The sequence below is a fragment of the Pelodiscus sinensis genome, chromosome 2 (genome assembly GCF_052426305.1).
Source record: "Pelodiscus sinensis isolate ZL-2025 chromosome 2, ASM5242630v1, whole genome shotgun sequence".
NCBI lineage: Eukaryota > Metazoa > Chordata > Testudines > Trionychidae > Pelodiscus > Pelodiscus sinensis.
In genome coordinates, this window is record NC_143053.1 from 94,715,390 (window position 1) to 94,742,581 (window position 27,192).

Below are 27,192 nucleotides of genomic sequence, written 5' to 3' on the forward strand. Positions count from 1 at the left end.
TATAGTGGATGAATGTTTGCATCCATACAAACAAATTCAGACAAAAGCATGTATCTTGGAACATATGAGTATGTCCAGGTAATTTTCATAATTGGTCTACTACATCCAGGCTACTAAATGTCACCTTAGGTGTCTGTCTTATACATGCAGCTGGAGCTTCTAGTGTTGATCCTATAGTTAAGACCAATTGGTGAGCTAATGCTATGACATTCCAAGATGAAATACCTTCCAGGGTTGCTATTTTGTGGAATGTTAATCCTCCCTTCTTACATAAAGGTCTGATCTGAATGTTCCCACTGACTTCAGTGGGTTTTGAATCAGTGGGAAGTAAAGTATTCTGTAGATAAATGTGGACACATGCAATTATGGTACTGTATATTGAATCCCCAGTTTAATATGATATATGACTGTACATATCAAATATGAAAGCAGATGGATATTTTGTTGTTCATTTATTTACTGGGCTAATAGAAACATTTGCTACTGCTCTGGAAAATTAGTTTTAAAATGGTGTTTACTGTGCCACAGTTTGCCAACAATTAATCTAATGGAGCCAGTGAACAGACCTACATGTTAATAACTCCAGTATGTCCTGTCTGTCTTAGTCCGTAGTCTGATCAACTAAAAATCTGTAAATTGGTAGCCATTATTTTTAGAGAATAAAGAAGTATAAACAAATCTGATGTCCTCATACATAGCTTTATATTGTATTATGTTACATCAGATTATACCGTCAGTCTTCAGGTCAGTGTTTGTCTGTTCAACTATCTGGACCATTCTGTAATAATACAGATAACTTGAACTTTAACCAAAATCTGAAAATAGTTGTGATAATTTATGTCAGAGTGACTTGCTCCAGGTTGCAGACCAAATCCATGGCAGAAGTAGCAAAAAAAAGTCCAATCAATTGTGCATAACGAATGCCAATCAACACTTGAAACATGATTAATATATCTGTGTTTTTGAAGTTATTTTAGTTTCATTGGATTTTCAAATTCACTTTTTACCCAAAATAGTTGATATTTTAAATCAAAATGGTTAACATTTTTCATTTACAGTAAAATCTCAAAGTTATGCACACCTCCAGAATTGAGGCTGGTCACAACTCTGATATGTTCATAACTCTGAATAAACAGAGTACAGGTTGACACTCCGTAATCTGGACTTCCCTAGTTCGGCAACACCCTTGTTTTGGCATTGTCAGGATCAGGATCATTGCCAGTCTAGGGCAGGCAGAGCACGGAGTCCCAATCTGCAGCAGGGTGCTGGGGACAGCCTTTGGCACAGTGCGGCTGTCAGGCGGAGTGTGGAGGTCCAGGTGTGGGGCTGCTGGGAAGAGGCCCTAGCAGCAGCAGGGCTGTCGGGCAGAGCATGGAGTCCCCTTTCCCAGCAGAAGCAGAGCCATGGGACAAAAGCGGAGCCCTGGGTGGCTACAGCTGCATGAGGGTGGGAAGAAAGTGGAGCCCCCTGATGGGGAGAGCAGTGGGGAGGACAGGAGGAAAAGTAGGGACCTTGGTGCATTGATCACCCCTGGCCTGGCAAATTCCCTGGTCCAGGACCAGTCAGGTCCCGAGGGTTTTGAATCAGGGAGGTTCAACTTGTAGTTATTTTGAAAGTTTACAGCCGAACATTGGTTTAATATAGCATTGAAACTTTAATGTGCAGAAGAGAAATACTGCGTTTCCTTTATTTTAGTAATTTACATTTAACATGGTACTGCACTGTATGGAGGGGGGGAGTTGTGGGGTTGGGTTTTTTTTTTCTGTTTTGTTTTTGTCTCCACTGCTTCCAAATAAGGTGTGTGGTTGATTGTTCAGTTCATAACTCTGGTGTTCATTACTCTGAGCTTCGACTGTGCCAAATGAAACAAAAAAAATATTTTGCAGGAAATAAAATTATAGATAGTGTCAGTAATTTTGAGTAAAAAGTACCTTCCTCTGCTGCCTGGGGCACAGATCACTTGCAGGTTTACACTAGTGTAAATGCTGGATCCAAGTTGCAAAGTAGTCTTAAAATCTTGATTTCAGGAATTCAGTAACTCAGCCAGAGGTTGAGCGTCTCTCACAGGGGTGGGTTGGTAGGTGGGTGAGGGTTCTGTGACCTGCAACATGCAGGAGGTCAAACTAGATTATCATGATAGTCTTTTCTGATCTTAAAGTCTATTTTGAAAGGCTATTTTTCAAATGAATTATTTTTTCATTTGAAAAACTTTGTATGCTTCTGGTTTTAACATTTAATCCTTACAAGATGCTGGGATAGGATGACTCAATAATTGTCCTGTTCTCCTCATCTTGCATTGGCCATTGTCAGAAAACAAGGTATTAGGCTAGGTGGACTATTAGTTTGACCCAATGTATGTATTCTTATGTGCGTCTCCGCTTTTCTCTTTGCAATTTATTCTGTTCATGCACATAAAAACTATGTTTATACCCACTGTAAAGAGTTCCATGACAGTGGTTATGTGTCTCCTGACACAAATCTGCAAAGTAGTGTAGCTAAATGACAAAGTAGATTCAGCTGTTAGTTGAATAAAACTGTTAATTGCCTAGATCTGCTGTGCACAAAAGGTGTACTCTTAAGAATTTCATCACCTTGTATTATAGTACAGAATACTTATGCCTTAGTACATAAGAAGGTAATTGTTTGATTTTGAGTTCATAAGCATTCACTGAAAGTGCATAAGCATTCACTGCAGGTTTTGAGAGAAACTTCTTGGCAAAATGAGATTTTTCTGCAGACCCCCACATTTTTTCTTGATGACACCTAAGCTGCGTTCATTCATCAGGTTAGTTTAGCTTCTTTCTCTTTGGGCTGTTTATTAAAAAATATAAGAAACCAGCAAACAGATTTAACTGTAACCCAGAGCCTGAATGTACAAGAGTCATTGGTTTTGCACAAACTGTAGCATAGCATTCAGTGTACCTCCATTTGTGCCAGTGTAAACCAAGATGGAGAGGAGGAAGTTTCATTGTAAATGCCTGGAAGTCTGAAAAGTAGCCAGTCTACAATGGACCAGGGCAATGGGGAAGGGGACAGACGGAATACAGGATTATGGTAAAGGCTCTGCAGGGCATTGTACTGTGGTCAGTGCTAGCTGGTGTATGTGTAAGCACAGCAGTTAGAAATGTGCTGACTGAATGGACGCTTGGCAGTCTCTGTGGGCTAGGTTACTACAGAGTTCCCAGCAGAAGTAAAGCTGCCCTTTCCTAGCGTATTTCCTGAGGTAGACCAACAGTGGGAAAAACACCAGCTTTCATCTCTGCCCTTAAGAATCAATGCCACACCTCAAGCTATAGCTGATTTCTCTGGTACAAGTTACATCTCCCTGTTCTAGCTAGGGTTAATGTAGCCTACAATGCGCTACATTTCATAATTCATGGACTCTGATTTCTAGCCTAACCACTTGCCATTTGAGGAAAACAATACAGCGCACAAGTAATTAGGGTTACCTTACTGTTTCCTAATAATGCAGAGAGCTGAGCAAGAAGACTCTGCTGTACACTATCCATGGAATGGACTCACCTCCTTGAGTGATCGTGTGTATTAAGCCCAGTGGAATCGGGGAGCTATGTCCCACCGAGTATTTCCAGAGACCATTTTACTTTTAGAAGGGTCAGACCTCCATGGGGCTGAGTAGAGCTGGCTTGAAAACCATTCCATTAGAAAAAAGAAGTCTTGGCTTTGATGGATTGAAGAACAAAATCAAAACCTCTCACATTTTTTCTGAAAAAAAAAATGAATGAGACAGATACCACACAGCTAATAAACCATCAGTTAGGGTGATCATCTGATATGTAGGGAACCCAAGTTCAAGTCTCTGTATCCTCATTTGTTTTGGTTTGAATGCAATGACTTTTTTTTAACAGGAAAAAAAATTTTTGCCCAATTTTTTGGGCAGAGCTCTAGTGCTGAATGCCTTCAACTCCTATTGACTTCAAAGGGGGATAAGCCTGCTCAGCACTTTAGAGGATGAGGCTTATTATTCTCCTCCCCTTCCCCCCATTTTAGCAGCTGCGTGCATAGAAAATCCTTAGCCAGGGATTTAATATTTATTGGAAGGCTACCATAAAAAACGTCCTCATATTGGCATAATACAACACATTATGCTTCCTGGTTCCTTCCAATTGGAAGACACCACCTCCATGCTAGACTTCACCATTGAGAGCTGTCATACCATTGCATGGGCTAGTTTCATTGCTTGTTGCTTTTTAGGTTGATAGGAGAAGCTTTTGATTGTTTCAGCTCTGGCTAGTGATTATGCTTTGCTTTGTTAAAATAAGCAGCTTAACTCTTGAATCTTAATCAAACCCTGTTCATTGTTTTCTTGTTGTGGTCCCTGTTGATTTTTTTTCCTCCTCTGAAACCAACAAAGAGATAGTGTTTTGTTTCAGTTTGTGAAACTCATCATTTTTTCCAGACTTTCCATTTCACGCTATTTGAATTTTATTAAGATCTCTTTACACAGAAGCTGAATGCCAGCTATATGATGCCCTAAGGGAATGAAAATGCTGTTGCTGTAATGTCTCAAACCTCTTGAGACATTTCATTTGTACCAAAAGCTCCTTGGAGTCTTGTGACTAAATACATAAAATATTTTCTATGTTTATAGAAAGACCTTAGTCTGCAGTGGAATTTAATATAAATCTTTTTGTTTTTGCTTCAAATTGGCCTGTTGAATTAATGCCAAGTTTGCTAGTAACCCTCTTCTGCTCCTTATATAAACAGATTGAATCTGGTTGGTTGGTTTTTGCCTCACAAATGGCAATAAATACAGTATATTAAAGTGAGTGTAGACTTTAGAGTGGATATTTTTTTATTTTCTTTTTTCCTTTCAACTTCACATCTTTATTGTCTGTTAGCAAATATTTGCACCAAAAATCTTTCTGCCAGCCTCCCTACCCCATCCCATTAAATAATTTTTAGAGATTGATCTGGACTGGTGTTATGAACCTTCCTGGAAAAACTCCTGAACTAGGTCTAGTGCTCACCTGATGTGTTATGTAAACAGTCTTGATGTCATCAAAGGGGCCAGCTAAACACCCTCCTCATAAATATTTAATACAATGATTCAATACAGAAATAATACTGTGGACTGGAAAGAGGTGTTACTAATGTTGAAGCTGGTCAAAAATATTCAAAATTTGCAATGAATTTTGCATCAAAATTTTGGTAAGAGATAAAAATATATTAAAGTTTCAGTCTATTTTTATGGCCAACTTTAATGCATATGCTTAGTCTGGCAAGTGGATTTATTCATGGGTGTTTATTAAAATGGGATATTTAAGATCATATAGAATTAGAATTTTTTATTAATGTAGAAGCAACTTTTGTTTTTAATAAGAAAAATTAATCAGTAAAACTGTAGGAACTTTTTAAAGGCCAGGATTTTGAAAAGTGACTAGTGATTTGGAATGCCTTGATTTTTCGTTGCTAGACATGAAGCACTGAAGATTCAGAATGTGGGTGCTATGCCCTTTGTGAAAAATTAGATGCATTTAACATTATTTCAGGTGGTTCATCAAAATACAGACACACCCAAAATCAATAGTGACTTTTCAAATTCTTTGCCTTGGACATTTAACAGAAGTTATTGAGCTGTTGATTTTATTTTTATTTTTATTTTTTTACTAATGTCCTAGAAAATCAAACATTTTCCTATCATAAATGGTACCAAAACAATTGATTTATTAATACTGGATCAAACTAAGGAACAGATTTCAGCTTAGTCTCTACAATAGCACATGCATTTTTGAATCACCACACCACTTCCTCACATTATCCAACAAATTCCATTTACATGCATAAATGTAGATTTTATCGGTGCACATGCAGCATTGCAAGGGCAAAGTTACAGGCTTCTTTGAAAACTGAGATCATAAATGTCTTCTTCAGATTGTTCTTCCTTTTGAATATTCAATATTAATTTCTACCACATCTTTGAATGTTTATTCACATTTATAAATCTTTCCCAGGTCAGCTATTCATCTTATCTACCTCTCCTCTTCCTCCATCTATTGTCCTGGGGAAATGCAGGATGATCCAGAGTGTGATGATATGGCACTTACCTTCAAAAATGAAGAAAATATTATTTTATTATGATTTGTGTTATTTTAATTTAATTGTATAATACCCCTAATATTCATAATGTAGAATATATTCTTATTGAATGGCTTCTGTAAACGTCAAACTAGTTGTTAAAGCTGTTTTGTGCAAATGAACTCCAATAATATGAATATTATCTCTTTATTCCTTTAATGCTATCTCTCAATACAAGCTCTTTCCAATGATAGACCACAATGGCATTTTTGAAGCGTCCATGCTCTGTTAATGGACTCATAATGTACCTTGTACGTTTGGCATTACTGAAGTGATAAGGTATTTACATTTAATTGCCTAATCACCAGTATAGATTTCTGAAACAATGTCATAAATAGTTGACTGCATTACTAAAGGTTTCTTATTTATTATAAAGGCACCTTTCTTTTGGTTCAGATTATGTTGCTGTATGTTTAAAGTCTACCTTCACAAAGTTCTGTGCACACGTGTCTTATAGTACATTACTGCACTGGTAGAAGTAACCATGCAGAGGTTCAAAATGCCACCAGTTTAGCTATGAAAGTTGAGAAGGCATTTCCAACATCAGGGCATGCACATGAATTATAGAGGTCAGCACATTATTTTTTTGCTGCTATGAAACAAGTACTCACTTTTTTTTTCATTCCTGCCACTCCTTAAATTTTATCCCAGGATGTGTGACACAGGAGAGGGACTGTTCACCTTTCAGACGAGGGAAGGAGAGATGATCTATCAGAAAGTCCATTCTGCAACACTGGCGATAGCTGAGCAACATGAAAGGCTTATGATGGAGATGGAGCAAAAGGCACGGGTAAGATCTTACCTTCAGTATTTTAAAAACTTCCATTGGTGAAGTAAGGGATTATGATAATCATAGAGCCCAACTCCACTTAAAAATGTCACAACTAAGGGTTTGTTTAAAAACAACAACAACCGCTTCCAACAACTTTGATTATCTTTTTAAAGATGATAATATATAAAATAAATCATCTATCAGGCAAATTCAGAGAGTGCCTGGAAAAAAAATAAAGTGAAGATAAGTTTCAGCTATATCCTGGAATTTTACATAATCTTACATTCTCCTTTGTATGTATGACAAAGCATTTGGCATATCCTGGAATATGGAGATCTGGGTAAGCGATAGAGAAGGGAGTTGCAAAACTCACAGTGAAAAGTGATGGATGAGGATTTAAAGCATAAATATGAATAGAAAATATTATAGAACTGGAGACAGGAAGATTTACTGACCTAGATGGGAAAGAGTTCAAACTCAAGGTATAAATGAAGTTGGAAACGAGCAGAACGTCCAAGCTGACAAGAGCAATTGAGGAAATGGTACGATGTTTAGTAATGTTCCTCTTGTCCTAAACACACAGTGCTCTACAAAATATCTGAATTCTCATCTCTCATAGTGTTGCCTTCTGTCTAATTTCCAGTATTTGGACCCCTGAGGCCATGTCTTCTGCCCCACCTCTTCCCTCCTATTTCTCATTGGCTCATCTCCACTTCCCTTCCCCTTACCCAGCTAGACTTCCTCTGCTCTGGGGCTGGAAAGGGAGCGGCTGCAGCCTGACATGAAATTCTGCATGGAGATAAAAGACAACCCTAGTTCTCCAGGGGTGGGGCTGGGTTAATGACCCAGCACCTTCTCCCCTCTCCCTGGTTTTCTCTTTAAACAGGTTTTTGGTGTACAGGCAGTACTTCTGACCACACACTAACAGGTTACCTCTTTTACTGGGCTTTCTAAATGAAAACCATGCACCTAACAACCCTAAATGCAGTGGTCCCCAAACTTTAGAGGGCTTCACTCCCCTGTCCCTCTCTCTCTTCAGAGCTGGGTGCAGCTGTGGGGTGGGATGCGACGGGGTAAGGTGGCATTTTCTGTGGCTGAGAGCAGAGACAGGGACTGACCTGTGGGCAGGGCAGAGCTGCAGTCAGGCTGTGGTAGGAGCTGGCAGCCAGACCCACATCCAGGTGTGGAGCCATACTGAGGCTGGGGCTGAGGCCCAAGCATAGGACCAGGAGCCAGGATTTCTTGGAGAAGGGTAGTGTTCCTGACCTACCCTCCATGGGGGCTGACCTGGACCCACAATATCCCCTGCAGTTCCATCTCTTCCCTTGCCCCACAATTTGGCATCTGAACACAGAATCTAAAAAACAGACTGTCTGGGTAAAATGCAGATGGGTGGCAACCCTAAGTGGGCATATCATAAAGTAGATTTTTTTTTAACAAAAGTGATTATTGGAGCAGGTGTCATAGGGTTTTCCACTCACCACAGGATGGCAATTTCTTCCAGCAGTCCTGGAGATTAGCATGGCCCAGTTCAACACCCCATCCCTTTTTTCCCCTACCATCTGCAGCTCTGTCTCCTCTTGTTTACAGAGTTGCAGCACAGCTGCATCATGACTCAGGCTTCAGACCAGAACACACTGTGATTGCCCTTCCAGGTTGGAGGAAGTGTCCTTCAAAGTCTTTCTGCTGAAACAGCATCCGACAGTCTTCACGCCTGTCTCCCTGACCCTGTGACTCCCGCAGTGCCCCAAGCAGGCTTGCAGTTCACTACCCTAAGCAGTACCATTCTGCAGTAGCTGGCAGAGCAACCCAGACTCAGTTCAGGGTATGTGTTCCAGTTCAGGGCCCTGTAGTAAGTGGTTATGGTTTGTGGCTACCCCATCCAGACTGTGGCTTGCATCCTTACCCAGGAAAAGGGGAAGTAAATCAAGGCCATAAGTAGCTGCTTGATGGCTACTTCCCAAAGCAAAATAGAGAAGGAATTGCACCCTGTTTGACTATTGTTTTTGAGTCAATCAGAATAGAGAGAGAGACTGCATTTTGCTTTATTTATTAACGGGACTTGTCTTTCAGGGGTTCCCACCTGCTCCTCAGCAGCTTTACTGCTTACTGAAATTGTTTTGGCTCTGTTTTAAAAAACATCTTTTTTGCTGCTTCTGACCATATGGTGCACAACATTGCATTCTTAGTGCAGACTGAGAAATACCCACCCAATGTCTTTTATACTTATGTCTCTATGTTGACCTCCAAAGGTGGCAAAATAGACATGTGAATTGTTTTATTGTTTAATGGTTTATAAAAGTGGCCTGAAAGTTTGTTGGTGTCTATAAATGTGTCGTGAGTCCAGTGTTACCTTTTACTTGATCATTTACTGGAAGTCTCATGCATGTGCGAAGCTACGTCAGCCTGTAATTGAAAGAGCACAAAATCTTTAACAAAAATAGTTTTATTTTTAATTAGATTGCATTGCATTGAAGCTCCAATATCATAATCCCATTGCTTCTCTGGATGTTCCCATTTTTCTTAACAGACAAATTGTGAATGTATAATGCAAGAAAGCAAGCAAAAATATATTTTACATCTAGGTTTTAAATGTATTTTAAAAGCTGCATTAAAGCTCCCATTTTGGTCTTGTGCCCATAGTTTTTAATATTTAACTTCTCCTTTTTTCTGACTCATTTTATTGTGAACTGTTTGCAGCTAATGTTGTATTACATATGGATTTTGCATTTCATTTTTATAGATCTGAAAGAAAATAAAACACAAAAGCTGAAGCTTACTAATATAGGTAGATACACACACACACACACACACACACACACAAAATATATATAAAGAGGGAAAAGAAAGGAAATTAATGAAGTAAGGCTAATTTTATCCTTATTCCTTCTTCCAGTCACCATAAGTTGAATAAAGAAGGAACTACCTGTAATAGCTTTGAATATTTTGTATGCTTCATCCTGAACATTGTGGCATTTTAATACTTAATGCTTTAATGCTACATTTACATTCCTCCAGATTAAAATTGTTATAATCCAATACTGTAAAAGATGAATATGGTTTATAAAGGAAATAACTGTAAAGCTTTAACCATAGCAACCCTGATAAGGCACATAGATTATGTACACCATTATGAGAACTAAAAGCAAAGTAGGATTCTTTAATGTTTAAAAAATACCAAATTCTATCAGTGAAGAAAAGACCAAAGAGGTTTGTCAAATAGGGTTATTGATAATAACTAGCAGCAAAACTTAATCAAGAGGTGGGTAACTATGTAAACAAAAAGGCTTATTTTATCTCAGTATAATAATCAATATACTAATTGGTAGGAATTAGTAGGGGAAGTATGTTTCGGTAGCAACCTGGACAGCAGTGATCATGAGATGGTCGAGTTCAGGATCCTAACCAAAGGCAAGACGGAGAGCAGCAAAATACAGATCCTGGATTTCGGAAATGCAGACTTTGATTCTTTCAGGGAACTGATGGGCATGAGCCCCTGAGATGCTAACATGAGGGGGAAAGTAATCCAGGAGAGCTGGCTATATTTTAAAGAAGCCTTGTTGATTGTGGAGGAACAAACCATCCCAATATGCAGTAAGAAAAGCAAATACGGTAGGCAACCAAGCTTAGCTGAGCAACAAAATCTTTGGCAAGCTTAAACAGAAAAAAAAAGCTTACAAGAAGAGGACATTTGGACAGATGACTAGGGAAGAGTATAATATACTTCTCGAGCATGCAAAGGAAGGTCAAACACAACTGGAATTGCAGCTAGCAAGGGATGTGAAGGGTAACAAAAAAGGCATCTACAGGCATGCTAGCAATAAGAAGGTGGTCAGGGAAGGTGTGGGACCCTTACTGGATGAGGGAGGTAAATTGGTGACAGATGATGTCAGATGTGGGAGAAGCTGAAGTACTCAATGTTTTGGGTTTTTTTGGTCTCTATTTTAACAAGCAAAGTCAGGTTCCAGATTGCTGCACTAGACAACGCAGTACAGGTAGGAGATAGGCAACCCTTGGTGGAGAAAGAATAAGTTAAGAACTATTTAGAAAAGCTAGACATACACAAATCCATGGGGCCAGAGCTAATGCATCTGAATGTGCTAAGGGAGTTGGTTGATGTGATTGCAGAGCCATTGGCCATTATCTCTGAAAACTTGTGGCAATCAGGGGAGGTCTCGGACAATTAGAAAAAGGCAAATGTAGAAAAAGGAAAAAAGGGAAGGAGGACAATCCAGGGAACTACAGATTGGTCAGCCTCAACTCAGTACTTGGAAAAATCGTGGGGGGTGAGGATCCTTAAGGAATCCATTTTGAAGCACTTGGAAGAGAGAAAAGTGATTGGGAATAGTTAGCATGCATTCATCAAAGGCAATTCGTCCCTGACCAACGTGATTGCCTTTTATGACAAAGTAACTGGCTCAGTGGATATAAGGAAGGTGATGGATGTGATATACCTTGACGTTAGCAAAGCTTTTGATATGGTGTCTCTCAGTATTCTTGCAAACAAGTTAAAGAAGTATGGATTGGATAAATGGACTGGGAGGTTGATAGAAAGCTGGTTAGATCATTGGGCTCAGTGGGTAGTGATCAACAGCTTGATGTCTGATTGACAGTTGGTATCAAGTGGAGTGCTTCAAGGATTGGTTCTGGGGCCAGTTTGTTCAGCATTTTTATTAATGACCTGGATAAGGGAATGGATTTCATCCTCAGCAAGTTCATGGATGACACTTAGTGAGGGGGAGAGGTAGATACGTTGGAGGTTAGGGATAGAGTCTAGAGTGACCTAGACAAATTAGAGCAATGGGCCAAAATAAATTGATGAGATTTAACAAGGACAGGTACAGAGTCCTGCAGTAGGCATGGAGGAATCCCAAGCACCAGCTACAGGCTGGGGACCAACTGGCTAAGCAGCAGTTTGACAGAAAAGGACCTGGGGATAGCAATGGATGAGAAGCTGGATATGAGTCAACAATGTGCCCTTGTAGTTAAGAAGACTAATGACATATTGGGGTGCATTGGCAGGAGCATTGCCAGGAGATTTAGGAGAGTGATTATTCCCCTTTATTTAGCATTGGTGAAGCCACATCTGGAGTATTGCATCCAATTTTGGGCTCACCATTACAGAGGAGATGTGGACACATTTGAGAAAGTCCAGTGGAGAGCACCAAAAATGATTAGTGGGCTGGAGCACATGACTTATGAGGAGAGACTGAAATATTTGGGTTATTTAGTCTGCAGAAGAGATGAGCAAGGGGGGGGGATTTGATAGCAACCTTCAACTACCTGAAGGGAGGTTCCAAAGAGGATGGAGAGAGGCTGTTCTCAGTAGTGACAGAGGACAGAACAAGGAGCAATAGTCTCAAGTTACAGTGGGGGAGGTCTAGCTTAGATATTAGGAAAAACTATTTCACTAGGAAGGTGGTGAAGCAAGCAATGGAATGGGTTACCTAAGGAAGTGGTGAAATCTCCTTCCCTGGAGATTTTTAAGTCCTAGCTTGACAAAGCGCTGGCTGAACTGATTTAGTTGGCGTTGGTCCTGGTTTGGGCAGTGAGTTGGATTCAATGATCTCCTGAAGCCTCTTCCAACCCTATAATTCTATGAATTTCTGTGCTGAGAATCCTACTGCTTAACAGTACCACTAACTGTGTTGTCTGCTGGAGAGCTCTGGGGATTGCATCGGATAGGGAAAAAAATGAATAATTCACAATACTCTCCAAAGGGCATGAAATGAAGCTGCAGTTGCTCTTGTGTACCACGTACCCTACCATCACCGCAATGTAGGAAAATTCCCGGTAGATACATATAGTGAGGGACACATATACTTGATTCCTTGCCAAATTCTTCTCCATGGGAGACACCATGAAACAGGGGTTGAAGCACTCTCCTCAACTGGCTACATTGCTTCTGCTGCAATCAGAAACTCTCCCAGCTGTGGGAATCATGGATTGTGTTTGCTCCCAAATCAATATCAAGAAAAAACAGATGTCCCAGATTTTGCACTGTCATGTGCTTTGTGCAAAGTGATTATGAAATATTAACACACCCACACAACAGTATTTTGCACTCACTTTGAACAGATGTAAATGACGGTACAAGGTACAGGACGCTAGACTATCGTACTTGATGCTGAAAGTACCTTACTGACAGAACATAAAAGCTGTTTTCTAGTGTTTCCGAACTGGTTTTTTAGAGTGCCAGAATCACTCTTTTTGTTCTGAATGTCATGCTTTTGCCAGTGGTTTTTTAATAAAAACATTTAAAATAATGTTTATTTTAATAATATTTAAAATTAAAAATAATTACTAGCTTTATTAAAGGTTTTTTTGGTGCCACTGTGTTGTCTATGTGAGCTTATATCTATCTTTGGTTTTATCATTAATAAGTTGTACTTGTAGCTATTGGTGAAAGATGAAAAGCTTCCAGGGTACTTTTTGTTTTGATATTTGTCTCTTGCTATCATTTTTGATAGATTTGATGCTTGTAGAGGTTGAGAGATTGGCTGAAATCCTCTGAATATCAAAGGAGAAACAACAGCACTAGTGAAAGTTTCATCACACTGTTATAAAGGTTACAGCTGTACCGGCAACCCCAGGATAGATGCAGAGTATACTGGCAAAAGGGTGCATTGGGTGGTATACCTTATTACCAGTTCCCCAAACAAAATAAACTGGAAAAAGCACTTTTTTGCAGGTATAACTACATATATCCTAATGCTTTTGCCAGTATAAAAATATTGTAAAATATAAATCATACCCTGACCCCTGTTATCAAATCAGCAAAAGTTTTAAGTGTAAACCTGGCCTCTAGGGATGAGAAAATAGTTCACTCTTTATGCCCATTCAGTCCTTTACCTCTCTCTTCTTACTAACAGTAAAGATGTCAACTATTGTCAGTTCTGGTAGTAATTATGAAAGATTGTCAAAGCACATGATTGCAGTTGTTCCTAATGACCCTTACATATTTCATCTCCATGCCACAGAAAAATTTCCCCCCAAGTCTTTCAGATGGAACTGTTGGGCCTGATTCTCCTTAATCGTGCCCCCATTTTATGTTGGACCACTGACTTCATTGGAGTTGCTCCTGATTTACACCATAAAGGCATGCATAAAGGCATGCATAACCAGTCTCACTGTGTTTGAACGTATAGAATAGGGGCTTACAGGTGGCAATGCACTTCGATTTTTCCGAATGTGTAGGGTAAGTTTTGTTGTTCTGTTTGTGAGTGAATCACTCTCTTAAGACTGGCTAAGGACAGAGACATGTAATTTAATAACCCTAAAAATTGTTTCTTTCAAGAGGTGGCTGTAAAACCTCCTTTATTATCTTCTCAAAATAACTGTAATTTAAAATGTTTGAAATAAGATTTGAATAAGATGAAAAACTAAGGACAGTTGTATTTCAATAACACAAGAGACAAGTACTTAGAAAATAGAGAATTGAATGTGTTTGCACAAATAAAATTATAAAATTAAGTGTATTAGAATTATAGGAAGGTGATTCACTTGCACTGTGTGATGAGAAAGTGATGAAATTTCAGAGGGTGAATCTTCTGATTTGAGACATTTTACAAAATATGAACCTCTTTCACTCTTTTCCTATTGACATAAGTTGTAAGAGACCCCTGTGTATGTTTCTATAAGTTTTATGCCAATTGTTTTGGGAAATTCTGTGAGAGTATGTCTACACTAGCCCCCTAGTTCAAACTAGGGAGGCTAATGTAGGCATTCGAACTTGCAAATGAAGCCCGGGATTTAAATATCCTGGGCTTTATTTGCATGTTCCCGTCTGGTCGCCATTTTTAAATGCCACTAGTCCGGACTAACTGCCAGCGGCTACATGCGGAGGAGGAGTAACAGGTAATTCAAACTAAGGACTTAGTTCTAATTACCGTTTAACTGCCGCGTGTAGCCACGGGCAATTATTCCAGACTACTGGGATTTAAAACTGGTGACCAGACAGGAACATGCAAATAAAGCCCAGGATATTTAAATCCCGGGCTTCATTTGCAAGTTCGAATGCCTACATTAGCCTCCCTAGTTCGAACTAGGGGGCTAGTGTAGACATACCCTGACTGTGTTATGCAAGAGGTCAAGGTAGGTGATCACAATGGACCCTTCTGGCTTTGGAATCTATTAATCTACTTCCATCTCAATGTAATGTAAATTTAAGAGCAGAGGTATTGATTCTGACATCCTGGACAAAAATCCAACTGTTTCAAATTGTTTTCCTTCAGTTCCAACTGGATACAGTATTCTTCATCATTTCTTGTCCTAAACAATTGTCTACTGTTGTTGTACACTTTTAGAATCAACTGGTACATCTCATTCCATTATCACAAATATTTTTGTTTTTTTCCTAAAAGATCTGATCTAGGAATTATTCTGAAGATGTTCTATGGCCTCTGTGATGCAGGAGGTCGGACTAGATGATCACAAAGACCCCTTCTGGTTTTGGAATCTATTGGTCTTATATATAGGTGCTTGCATTCCACTATCTCTCTAAAAGCGACGAGGAGTCCTGTGGCACCTTATAGACTAACTGAAGTGTAGGAGCATAAGCTTTCGTGGGCAAAGACCCACTTCGTCAGATGCATGTAGTGACTATCTCTCTATTTCTTCATTGGATCCTCAAGTGTGTTATGAGGCTCATTTGATTACAGTTTCTAAACCTTTTTGATAGCTGCAGATTAAAGTTGATATGGAAGTTCAGCATTTTTAAATTATTATTATTATCTCATGAAGAAATTGTCCAATTCAACTCCTGAGGGCTTTGCAAATGTGAACTTGTCTCTCCAGTCTGATATTCGCAAACACTGAACAGCTGGTAGTGTGCTATTGATGAGATTCCACCCACTGGCAGGTCCCTGCCATCTGTAGGCATTATTAAAGGGGGAGGAGGGAAGTATGCTGCTGGGTTTCTTTTTTTAAGTCTCAGGCTGTGCTCTCTTTAATTTTAGATTTGAGTTTTGTCATCTCAGTTCTTATCAAAGTTATCAGAAGTCCTGTTGGAAAATATTTTTTCTGTGACTTTGTCACAGGGATCTCTACTGACCACTAGGGTACCTCTTTCTGATCATGCTTGAGCATTAGCTCTGACAGCCAGATATCATCTTCGTTTGGTCCCCAGCTCATCTCTTGCTTCTCAGGTGCTGCAGCATCTCACCTTTGGGTCTTAGCTCTTTCGCCAAGTCTCAAGAGTCATCCCATTCCAGAGTACTATCAAGGTCTTTCGTACCATCCCAGTCGCTCCTACAACTGGAAGGGACCTTGAGAGATTATCAAGTCCAGTCCCTTACCCCTCAGAGCAGGACCAAGCACCATCTAGATCATCCCTATTAGATGTCTAACCTGCTCTTAAATATCTCCAGTGATGGAGATTCCACTAGGCAATTTATTCCAGTGTTTCACCACCCTGACAGGAAGTTTTTCCTAGAAACCAACCTAAACCTGCCTTGCTTCAGTTTAAGCCCATTGCTTCTTCACCTATCATCAGAGTCCAAGGAAAACAATTCCCACCCCCTACTCCCTTTTAGATGCCTGAAAATTGCTATCATGTCCCCTCTCAGTCTTTTCTTTTCCGAACTAAACAAGCCCAGTTCCTTCAGCCTTCCCTCATAGGTCATGTTTTCTAAACCTTGAATCATTTTTCTTGCCCTTCTCTGGACCTTCTCCAATTTCTCGACATCATCCTTGAAATGTGGTACCCAGAACTGGACACACTATTCCAATTGAGGCCTAATCAGCACAGAGTAGAGCGGAAGAATGACTTCTCGTGTCTTACTCATGACACTCCTGTTAATTCATCCCAGAATCATGTTTGCTTTTTTTGCAACAGCGTCACACTGTTGACTCATAGGGTATGTCTACACTACAGCACTAATTCGAACTAACTTAATTCAAATTAGTTAATTTGAACTAAGCTAATTCGAACTAGTGCATCTAGACCTAAAAACTAGTTCGAATTAGCATTTTGCTAATTCGAACTAGCATGTCCACATTGAGTGGACCCTGAACCGAGGTTAAGGCTGGCCGGAAGCAGTGCCGGCAGGGCATAAGATTAGGACTTAGAGCGTGGAGATGCTGTCTCAGGCTAGCCGAAGGCTGTGCTTAAAGGGACCCGACCCCCCCCCCCCGGACAGACAATTCTCAGGGTTCCCGCTCACTTGTCTAACTCGATGAGGGACAGCAAAGCAGTCCTGGCTTGGAGTGCCCTGAATGCCCACACTCGGCACATCACAGCACTCGGCCATCAGCCCGACTGCACTTGCTGCAGGCTGCCATCCGGGGGGGGAGTCAATCGGGGGGCTGCAGGAGAGTTTCCACCAAGAGGAGCCACCCCAGTCCTCCCCATCGGGGGCTCGTACCCCATTCCTTTCTCACCTCCTTCCACTTACCCCTCCCTAGCCCCCCTTCCTGATGTACAAAATAAAGGACACGTGTGTTCAAAAATAGAAACTCTCTTTATTTAACAAATCTCGGGGGGGGGGGGGAATTAACCTCTGGGGAGACTGGGAAAAGGAGGTGGGAGAGGGGAAGAGAGAGGGTGGGAGAGGGGAGGGAAACTAAAATGATCAGGGGTTTGGAACAGGCCCCATATGAAGAGAGGCTAAAGAGACTGGGACTTTTCAGCTTACAAAAGAGGAGACGGAGGGGGGATATGACAGAGGTCTATAAAAGCACGAGTGGTGTGGAGAGGGTGCATAAAGAAAAGTTCTTCATTAGTTCCCATAATAGAAGGACTAGAGGACACCAAATGAAATGAATGGGTAGCAGGCTTCAAACCAATAACAGAAAATTCTTCTTCACAAAGCAAATAGTCAACCTGTGGAACTCCTTGCTGAAGGAGGCTGTGAAGGCTAGAACTAGAACAGAGTTTAAAGAGAAGTTAGATAAATTCATGGAGGTTGGGTCCATGAAGTGCGATTAGCCAGGGGGTAGAAATGGTGTCCCTGGCCTCTGTTTGTGGCAGGCTGGAGATGGATGGCACGAGACAAATGGCTTGGTCATTGTCTTCGGTCCATCCCCTCCAGGGTACCTAGTGTTGGCCGCTGTCGGCACACAGGCTACTGGGCTAGATGGACCTTTGGTCTACCCAGTACGGCCATTCTTATGTTTTTATGTTCTAAGCTCAGGGCTCAGGGTCGGGGGTCTCACTGGACCACCCTGATTTTCATGCAAACCTGCTCCTGGGTGGCCAGGCTGGCAGCTATCCTGCCCTAGATGGCCAGTTTCCTGTGCCTAGTGCGGACGTCGTGGATGAGGTCTACGATCTCCGCACTAGACCAGGCAGGTGCCCGCCTCTTGCGGCCCTGGACAGGCTCCTGGGAGCCGTCAGCCTGGTCCCGGGAAGAGGCGGAGAGCTGGGTGGCAGCGGGTGGCTGGCTCGTGCCATGCCAGGTGCAGGGTCTGCTGGCTGGGTGCTAGCAGGCTTGCACCTGGCACGGGCACCGTAGCCAGACCGTGCCCCTTTAAGGGCTCTGGGGCCGGGAGGTGGCAGAAGAGTTTCCCTGGTGGTGCCCAGAGTGGCCACCAGGGCAAGCTGGGGAGGGCTAGCCTCCCACTAGTTCGAATTAAGTGGCCACACAGCCCTTAATTCGAACTACTTAATTCTAACTAGGCGTTAGTCCTCGTAGAATGAAGTTTACCTAGTTCGAATTAAGCGCTCCGAACTAGCGGTTTGTATGTGTAGCGCCTATTAAAGTTAATTCGAACTAACGTCCGTTAGTTCGAATTAACTTTGTAGTGTAGACATACCCATATTTACCTTGTGGTCCACTATGACCTCTAGATCCCTTTCAGCAGTACTCCTTCCTAGACAGTCACGTCCCATACTATATGTTTGAAAAGGGTTGTTCCTTCCTAAATTGAGTACTTTGCATTTGTCCTTATTAAACTTCATGCTCTTTACCTCAGATTATTTCTCCAGTTTGTCCAGATCATTTTGAATTATGACCCTAACTTCCAAGGCAGTTGCAAACCCTCCCAGCTTGGTATCATCATATGTATATTAATATATGCGTTTGTAATTAATATAGATGATGTAAGCAGGGGCTGAACTGCTGCTTGCTGTCAGCCAGCTAAAAGGAGGGGTGGGTATGCCCACTACAGTTGTTTAGCTCTGCAAGGTAATTAACTGTTGACATGTAAATACTGCTCAGAAGAGAATCTGAGGCTGATGGAAGGTCAGTGTTAGAATGGAATGTGGAGAAGTGTATATAATTTGGGACTGTTGTGGGGGTAACTAATCATGCTACCCCTAAATGTGGGAACTGTAAAACATGCCACCAGCAGTGTGGCGTGGTGCGGCGGCAGGCGAGGAGTGTCCATCAGCGGCATGGCGTGGAGCAGCAGCAGGTGCCCAGTGGAGCATCCAGAGGTGTGGAACGAGACAGCTGGTGGAGCGTGGCGGAGTTTCATATAAGGTGCCCCCATCTATCCCCCGACCTCCATTTCTATCCAGGTTGGGAGGTGAAACCCTGCAGGTGAACTTTGGGACTCTGGGTGGCATGGACCAGGGACAGAGACCTTTGGGGTGTCGGACTTTTTGGACTTCGGGCGATTCTTGGCTGGGGTGGGGGCTTGGCTCATGTTTGGGGTAATGAACTCTGTTTGTGGTGTTTTCCCCCAAGTTAATGCCGTATAACTTCTCTTTCTGTTTCATTAAATGTTTCTTTCCTACACTCAGACTCAGTGCTTGCGAGTGGGGAAGCATTGCCTCTCAGAGGCGCCCAGGGGTGCATAAATTTCCCAGATTACTGGGTGGGGGCTCGAGCCGGTTCTATGTGTGATGGCCCCAAGATATTGAACCCAGCCCTTGTTACTGCCAGGCCTACCCGGCAGAAGGGTTACAATATACTTCAAAAGATTTCTAATATTTGGGAAATAACTAGTAAAAGTAAGCTGATGGTTCTCTATAAAAGGCATGAATAAAATATCTAGAAAGCTTTGTGCTTCATGATGACAATTAAAATATCTTTGTATAATATAGATACAAAACTGGCGTTAGGTCTTACTGTTGCCTGTCCTAAGGTGGATTTTTGCAATTCTCCCACTCTTATAAAGATATAGATATAATAGTCCATGTATGGTGAGAGTTTTGTTACACACAGGTCAGAGTGGATGCCTATGTTTCTTTTTTTCAGGAGCTGGCAATCAGCACCATATGGTGATGAATAGCCTTCATAAAAGAACTAGGTTTAGCTAGCTCCTGGACCAGAACTTTAGAGAATATGATTTTAAACAGACAACAGCTTATACAAAATATTCTAATCTAAGGTTTCCCTAAGTGTGTTCCATGGAGCCCTGGTGTTCCTCCAGGGCTTCCATTAGAAAACATTAATGACAGTTGTATGGAGCAATGTTTTTTGATAAAAATTGAGAAGGCTGTTTTTATAAATAACATATTATATTGAGAATTATTGTGGCAATATTCAATTAATAAGCTCAGTGTTGAACATGAAATGAAGTCAGGAGGTATATAAAACTTCATAGCTTGGCAAAACACTGAGACTACAGCTGATGTAGATAAAGGTGTGCTGCAGCAGCATATAGCAAGTTGAATGCAAGCTGAAGGCCCAATGATGTTATATTAGATCTTTCAGATGTTCAATTCAACTGCCTAGCCTAGTTCTTCACAAATCAAAGATTTAAGAAAGTATTTATTTCCTGCTTTCTTCAGACCAAAACCTGCTGCAATACAGTGCTTTTCATACTACATTTTTGTTCAGCATTTCTCAATACATCATTGCCTATCCGTATTACCAAATATGTTCTCCACAGATAAGTGGCTAAAAAAAGAAACTTTGTCTTCTAACAGTCAGACTTTGGCTGGAACAAACAAGCAAAATGTTGGGACAGGATGACCCTGTTTTTATTACTAATTTCCTGATAGTTTTCTTGAAAAAGAAATATACAATAAATAAAATTTCAAAACTGTCTCTTTATTTGGGTGCTCATTGAATTAAAAATCACAATATTTTAAGAGCTCCGCCAAATGTTCATGATGCTATAGGGCCTCTGCTGCTGAAAAAGTTTGGGAAACCCTGGATCTAATCTTACTCTTGCCCACAAATGTAATTAGGTTACCCCCTTTGAGTTACAGAGAGACAAACAATATTTGTTTTGGAGTCCCAAAGCTCTTAGGACCTAGTTTGAGCTCCATTTCCTGTTCAGTATGTCTATTCCTCTCCTCCCTCTTCCCCTTCTGTTTCCCCTCTCAGAAGAAATCCCCTTTTTGTAAAGCCCAGCCCTGCCTGTGTGTGCCTGAGTCTAATTACAATATTTCTTAAAGACTTTTGTTACAGGGCCTATGTATAAAGTGTTCCTTTTGTCTTTTTTAGTTTGTTTTTTCAGTCAGACAGCTTTTGCTGGTTCCTGCATTGTTTGCAGTTAGCCTTAAGGGCTTGTAGTCACAGACGTAATAACTATGAATGATGTCCTGAAATGGTCTTCTTCTCCTTAGATTCCAGCATGCCACTTTAAAAATCCTATAAATATATCAATTCGATTTTGGGCTCCAGATCAATATTTATTACCAAACATCCTGGCAACCTTACAGCACAACAGTGTGGGAATAGTTAGCTGGGTGCAGTTACAGCAAGGTTGCAAGAGTCGGAATTCAGATTCCAAAGATGACCCATTTGTTTAACACTAGAAGGAAAGATCTACTGTTCTACCAAGTATTAGCAAGTACTGCAGCAGCGCTAGAGTGTACTAGAGACCCTCACTTGCTTCCTTTAAATAAACAAGAACAACTGCCAATTACTAACTTTAATCATGGAAGAAGAGGTCAGTACTGATCAGATTTTTGGATTCCTGCTGCCTAAAGATAAAATCTGTCAGTGCTGCTTTTGAAGCTTTAAGAAGTGTTTTCCCCCCTTTCCCTTAGAAAAAATCTATTTGATCTCAAATGCCATTTAGATAATGCTGGAGATCAAATATACATTTTCCAAGTGAAAATGAAGCTGCAAGAACTTCAAAAGAAGATCTGGAGGCTGGAGTACTTGTTCTTCATTGAAGTCCAAAATGCTATCCATGAGCTATATGTATTATACTTCACAGATCCAAATATGTGAGGTCTTATGAAGCGCACACATGTACCATTCTTAAAGACACAGTACTGCATATCCCATAGAGATCTGTGAACTGGAATGGAATATAAGAGCTCATCTATAAAACTTCATCGGTAAGCTCCAGGAAAGCAAAAGGATTTGTACAGAAAACTCTAATAGGGTTTTAAAAAAAATAAGTTCATGGAGTATAGGTTCATTAATGGCTACTAGGTAGGATGGGCAGGAATGGTGTTGCTAGCCTCTGTTTGCCAGAATCTGGAAATGGGTGACAGGATAGATCACTTGATGAATACCTGTTCTGTTCATTCCCTATGGGCACCTGGCATTGGCCACTGTCAGAAGGCAGGCTACTGGGCTAGCTGGATCTTTGGTGTGATCCAGTATTGCCATATCTATGTTCTTATGTTCTCTGAAGGATGCAGAGATAGTATATGACAGAAAACTGAATACACGGTACAAGAAGAAAACAAAATGAAGCTAACAAAATGCAAACTTATCCTAATGAATGGCATAAACTGAGGGTAATGATTACTTATCAGATACAGCATTGGAAGTTGAAAATGAATATATTTTAAAAAGAGTTTTTAAAGAAAATATTGCAGGACCTTTGTGATAGGACAGGAAAATGGCCAAGAGATATGTGTATGTCCTTCTTGGTCTCAAGGATGTGATCTGAAATAAAATGCTTAGTTTTGATTTTCCTGGTGGAAAACTGAAAAAGTTGTCAAAGTAAAATTTTAATTTTGTAGAAATTGTATTTTCCTTCAAAAAACATTGTCAGAGAAAATTCCTGAACAACTCCACTAGGTCCTTGGTATGCCTCCCATTTCTGTCATATTTCAGTACCTTCAGAGCAGGGAGGAAACGTTTAATTTCATATTTCGAAAACACCAGTTTGTTTTCCAAGTTATTTCTATATTGTAAATCAATTTACTTGGAACTTAGGGCTAATTTCAAAGTTGATACATGTGCTGCTGATATCAGTATGATTGTAACTGTATATATCAGCTGTTAATTTACATGCTAAACTTTACATTTTTTATGTAAAAAAAATATTCCTTAGAGTCCAAAAAACAAATTTCTCTCGTCTTTTAAATGAATCTCCACTTTAGGCCCAATATTCCCTTTTTTCAAGGTTTATACAAACTTTGTTTATGCAGAGTTTAGTAAAAACTAAATAAAAAGAGGCATGAACAAGGCCAAAGCTACATTTTATTTTTTTTAAATAGTTATTTTTATTCATGTATTATTTATTAATAACTTTTCTCACTGTTTGCCCAGCTTTACTTAGATGCTAAGCATAATTAGGCACTATTAATAAGTGGGCTTGATTTGACCCTAGTCTATAGTGTAATTTTTAAATTTACTGTAATGGCCTTATGCCTTTTTTTCCCACTCTTCAGCTTAACTGTATTAAAGCAGTTCCTTTCTCTTTCCTCTTCTCTTACTGAAAAGGGCAGTTTGACAGACTTCTCCTATGTGGGTGTAAAATAAAACTAAGAAGATCAAAATCTACAACTTAAATGCTAATTCTAAAAATAAAAAGTTGTTCTTTCATTGAAAAAATTCTGTGTCACAAATGGCTGAAAGGCGTCAAGCAATGAATCAGTTAATTTATAGTTTCTTCAAGTAGCACCCATATGGGTGCTCTTTGCGGGTGTTCCTTTAATAGAGATGTCCCATAGCTGTGTCCATGTAGCTCACATATGAGGGTTCCTCAGTGTTATATAGCATCATGAAGGCAAATTACTTCAGTTCCTTCTCAGTGGTCTTGGCCAAAGACTGAGCCATAATAATTGTTTGCATTCAGTTTACTTCAGCTGTATCCTCTTAGCTCTTTTTTAATAGTTAATTACAGTTGTTCTTTGTCCTAGTATTTAGTAGTAGTTTTAGCTATATAAATTATACAAAAACTATAGGTAAAAAGTTTTTTTTAGTTTCTCCCCTCCTAGGAATTTTTACTTCACTGCAAGGGCATGCCCGATTCTCCTGGTTCAAATGTTTCAATCCAGGTGAGTGATGAGCACTTCCAGTGCATCCACTACCCCAGGGAATCCTGTAGTTCCCAAAGTGCAACTTCTGTCTATCATTAAACTTTAGACTAAAAACAAAACAGGGAAATCAAACTTTCATTTATCATGATAGAGAGGACACTGTCCCCAGCCAGTAACACAGACCAGGGGACCTCCCCATCCCCTTATGCCTCCTTCTCAATAAGTCAGCTACCTGTGCTATCTGCACTCCTTGAGGAAATGTAAGGAGAAAACAGAAGATTCCTCTTATAAAACTTACAAAGTTCATACCCCAAGTTCTCCAAGAAGGGAACCTACCTGAAAAAAGTTGAAGTTGTCAGTGACTCTAGCCACTTTGGCTCTCAGCGGTCTTCAACTCAATACTAATGAGGGTGCTGGTTCCTTAGGTACTGAGGGCTCAGTTAAGCTTAGAGACACCAAAATGTCAGGCTCCAATAGACCATCAATACCAACAGGAGATTGAAGAAGGAAGAAGAGCTCTGCTGCTTCACACTCATTACTGTAAAAGGACCATTGGATTCCATCTGGACTCCTGATGGAGCATTCAAGACTGACAGTACTGCCAACTCTCTGTGTTACCATTATTTCACTTCAAGCTATGGACATGGTATTGACAGGAGTTTTCCGAGACCTGGCTGTATCTGAGACACCTGGCTTCTCATTGCTTGTCTCTTATTTGTTCTCAGTCCTGAGTACTTCCAGATCCTTAAACACCCTTTCAGTATCTCTGATTGCATAATAAATGTCTTCTGCTGTTCCAACACTTCAGAGTGATTTGGAAGAGGAAGACTCTGAAGCAGATCTTTCTTTGGCCTCTCAAATATCTACATGGTACTCCTGTCTATCCCTGGAGAGGTTATTTTCCACAAGCCTCTGAGGAAGTTGATCTTACTCAGGAGAGACATCCATAACCACCATCTTGTTGATATGAGCAGCCCTGCATGCTGCCAGCCATGGCATATGTACCATCTTCTTGGCCCTGGGTGGCCTATGATCAGCAATTCTCTAGGTCCTCAGGCACCACCCATCACAGCGATAGACAACCTTCCTCACCGCCCTCTCCAGGAGAATGGAGCCTCAGGAAGAACCTTTGAGAAACAGGAATCTAGGGCTGATGAAGAGATCTCTTCACCAGCCATTTTCATTCTTCATCCTCCAGTGAAGTGATCATGCCACTTTCACCATCCATGTTCATTTTAAATAGTTGTAGGACCTTATCAAAGGGTTGTGGATTTTCCCAGATCTCCACTGATGAGGTGAAAAGACCTCATCAGAAGCTGCTGGAGACCCTTGCTGCAGCAACGTCTTCCAGCATTGCCTTCCCTGTTAACAGGGTACTCCTGGATCTTGCAAAGATTATCTGGCATACCTGTATGTCCCCTGTCAGGACTCGGAAATCTTATTTATTCATCCGTCTCCTAACTCCTTGATGATGGAGACAGTTATTAAATGTGGAAGGCAGCACCATACTAAATCTATGACCTTTATAGAAATCATATGCCTCTCTAGCTGTTCAGTAGAAAATCAGATTCAACAGTTACTTTACAATTGAACAGAACACAGAGAGTAATTCCAGGCAATTATTGCAGAAAGGCAACTGCTCTTCAGAACATCTCAGCAGGCCTCTCAGTGCTGTTGATACTGCTGCTCATTCAGTAGTAATTATGAAGATGATCTCCTGGCTTCAGCTCTCAGGATTTCCATAGGAAGACAGAATACAGTCAAAGACCTTCCTTTTGATGTCACTAAGCTGTTTGCTCATAGGATGGGCAAATCCCTTCACATATTAAAAAGACTCCAGGGCCATTTTATGTCCTCTGGGAGAGTTCTACATCTATCCAAAAGATAAAGTTTAGTAGGTCCCAACAAATTCTCAAATTTGCAAAGATCACATGAACCTCAATGCAAGTGATAGAGGTATCAGAGATTAAAATTACCCACCTCACAACTTTCTACCATAAAACACCGATTTTGACAGGATAGTCAAGGTTCTGAGCTTCCATCTCCTTTCACCCACCATCCTCCCTTTGGCAACTACCCTTACCACTTCTAGCGGGCTTGCATGTCCTTTGCTACAGACAAGTGAGGTTTCAAGATAATTTTCAGAGGATACTCTATCCGGTTCATTTCCGCCTTCCCCATCTGCCTTCAGGGGCCTGTTCTAAAAAAAAAAACCCTTTCTATGGCAGGAAATAGACTTTATTCTATATTTAAACGTTATATAACCAGTTCCCATGCAGCACAGAGAGAAGGGTTTTTTTCCTGGTTCCCAAAAAGAGCAGTGGTTATGAGACCCCTCCTAGACTGAAGACTATTTATCCCCTTAGTGAAAAACCAAAACTTCAAAATGGTGACACTAACAGTAGTGATAATTCCAGCACTGGACCAAGGGGATTGGTTCTCAGCACTGAACATTCAGGATGTATTTTTCCATATAACAATCCACCTAACCCACAAAAAGATATCAGTCATGATCATTTTCAGTACAAGTTTGGCCAATCACCTGTGCCAAGTGTCTTTTCAAACATTATGGCAATAGTAGTGACACACATCCATTAAAAAAAGGAATCCTTGTGTTCCCTTACCTAATTTATAGGCTTCTGAAAAGTTGTTCCCTGTGCCTAACTTCATGGCTAACATGCAAAGCCACACATATGTTTCTCAAATTTGGTCTGTATTTAAAAATCCACTCTGATCCCCATGTGAAAGTTATGGTTCATAGGAGCTCATCTTCAGTCAGTAGTAGCAAGAGTGTATCTCCCAATTAGGGCACCTCCTAAGATGTGTTACTTACTCTGTTTACATTGATTACTAACCCTGTGGAGTAACTGTGGTTCTTCAAGATCTGTATCCCTATTGGTGCTCTCCTGTGTGCCATCTCTCCCCTCTGCTTCAAAATACTATTCTATGGAGCATCACGGTAGAGAAGTAATTGAAGGCACAGGGCATGAGACTGAGTACTCTTATCTTTAAACCTCATTATCTTCTGTGAGGTTTCTGCTTAGAAGAATTCTTTGCCACTTGCACTCAGCTCCTGCCCCAAGATCCTCCATAACTACAGTTCAGCAAAGGTTCATCAGTAGAGCATCTTCAGAGGACTGGAGAAGGCCAAATATAGTGCCCATCTATAAAAAGGGAGATAAGAACAACCCAGGAAACTACAGACCAGTTAGTTTAACTTCTGTGCCAGAGAAGATAATGGAGCAAGTAATTAAGGAAA

The 27,192-nt window shown here is 40.6% G+C and overlaps 1 protein-coding gene across 3 annotated transcripts in view; it reads left to right on the forward strand.

The window, feature by feature from the left end:
* The window catches only part of DOK6 (docking protein 6), a 363,863-nt gene that overhangs the window by 273,339 nt on the left and 63,332 nt on the right, over positions 1 to 27,192 (forward strand). For all 3 annotated transcript variants that reach the window (XM_014572701.3, XM_006121422.4, XM_089776322.1), the window contains exon 6: positions 6,748 to 6,886. In XM_014572701.3, the coding sequence (XP_014428187.1) occupies positions 6,748 to 6,886 (139 nt within the window). The remainder of the gene's footprint in view (positions 1 to 6,747; positions 6,887 to 27,192) is intronic.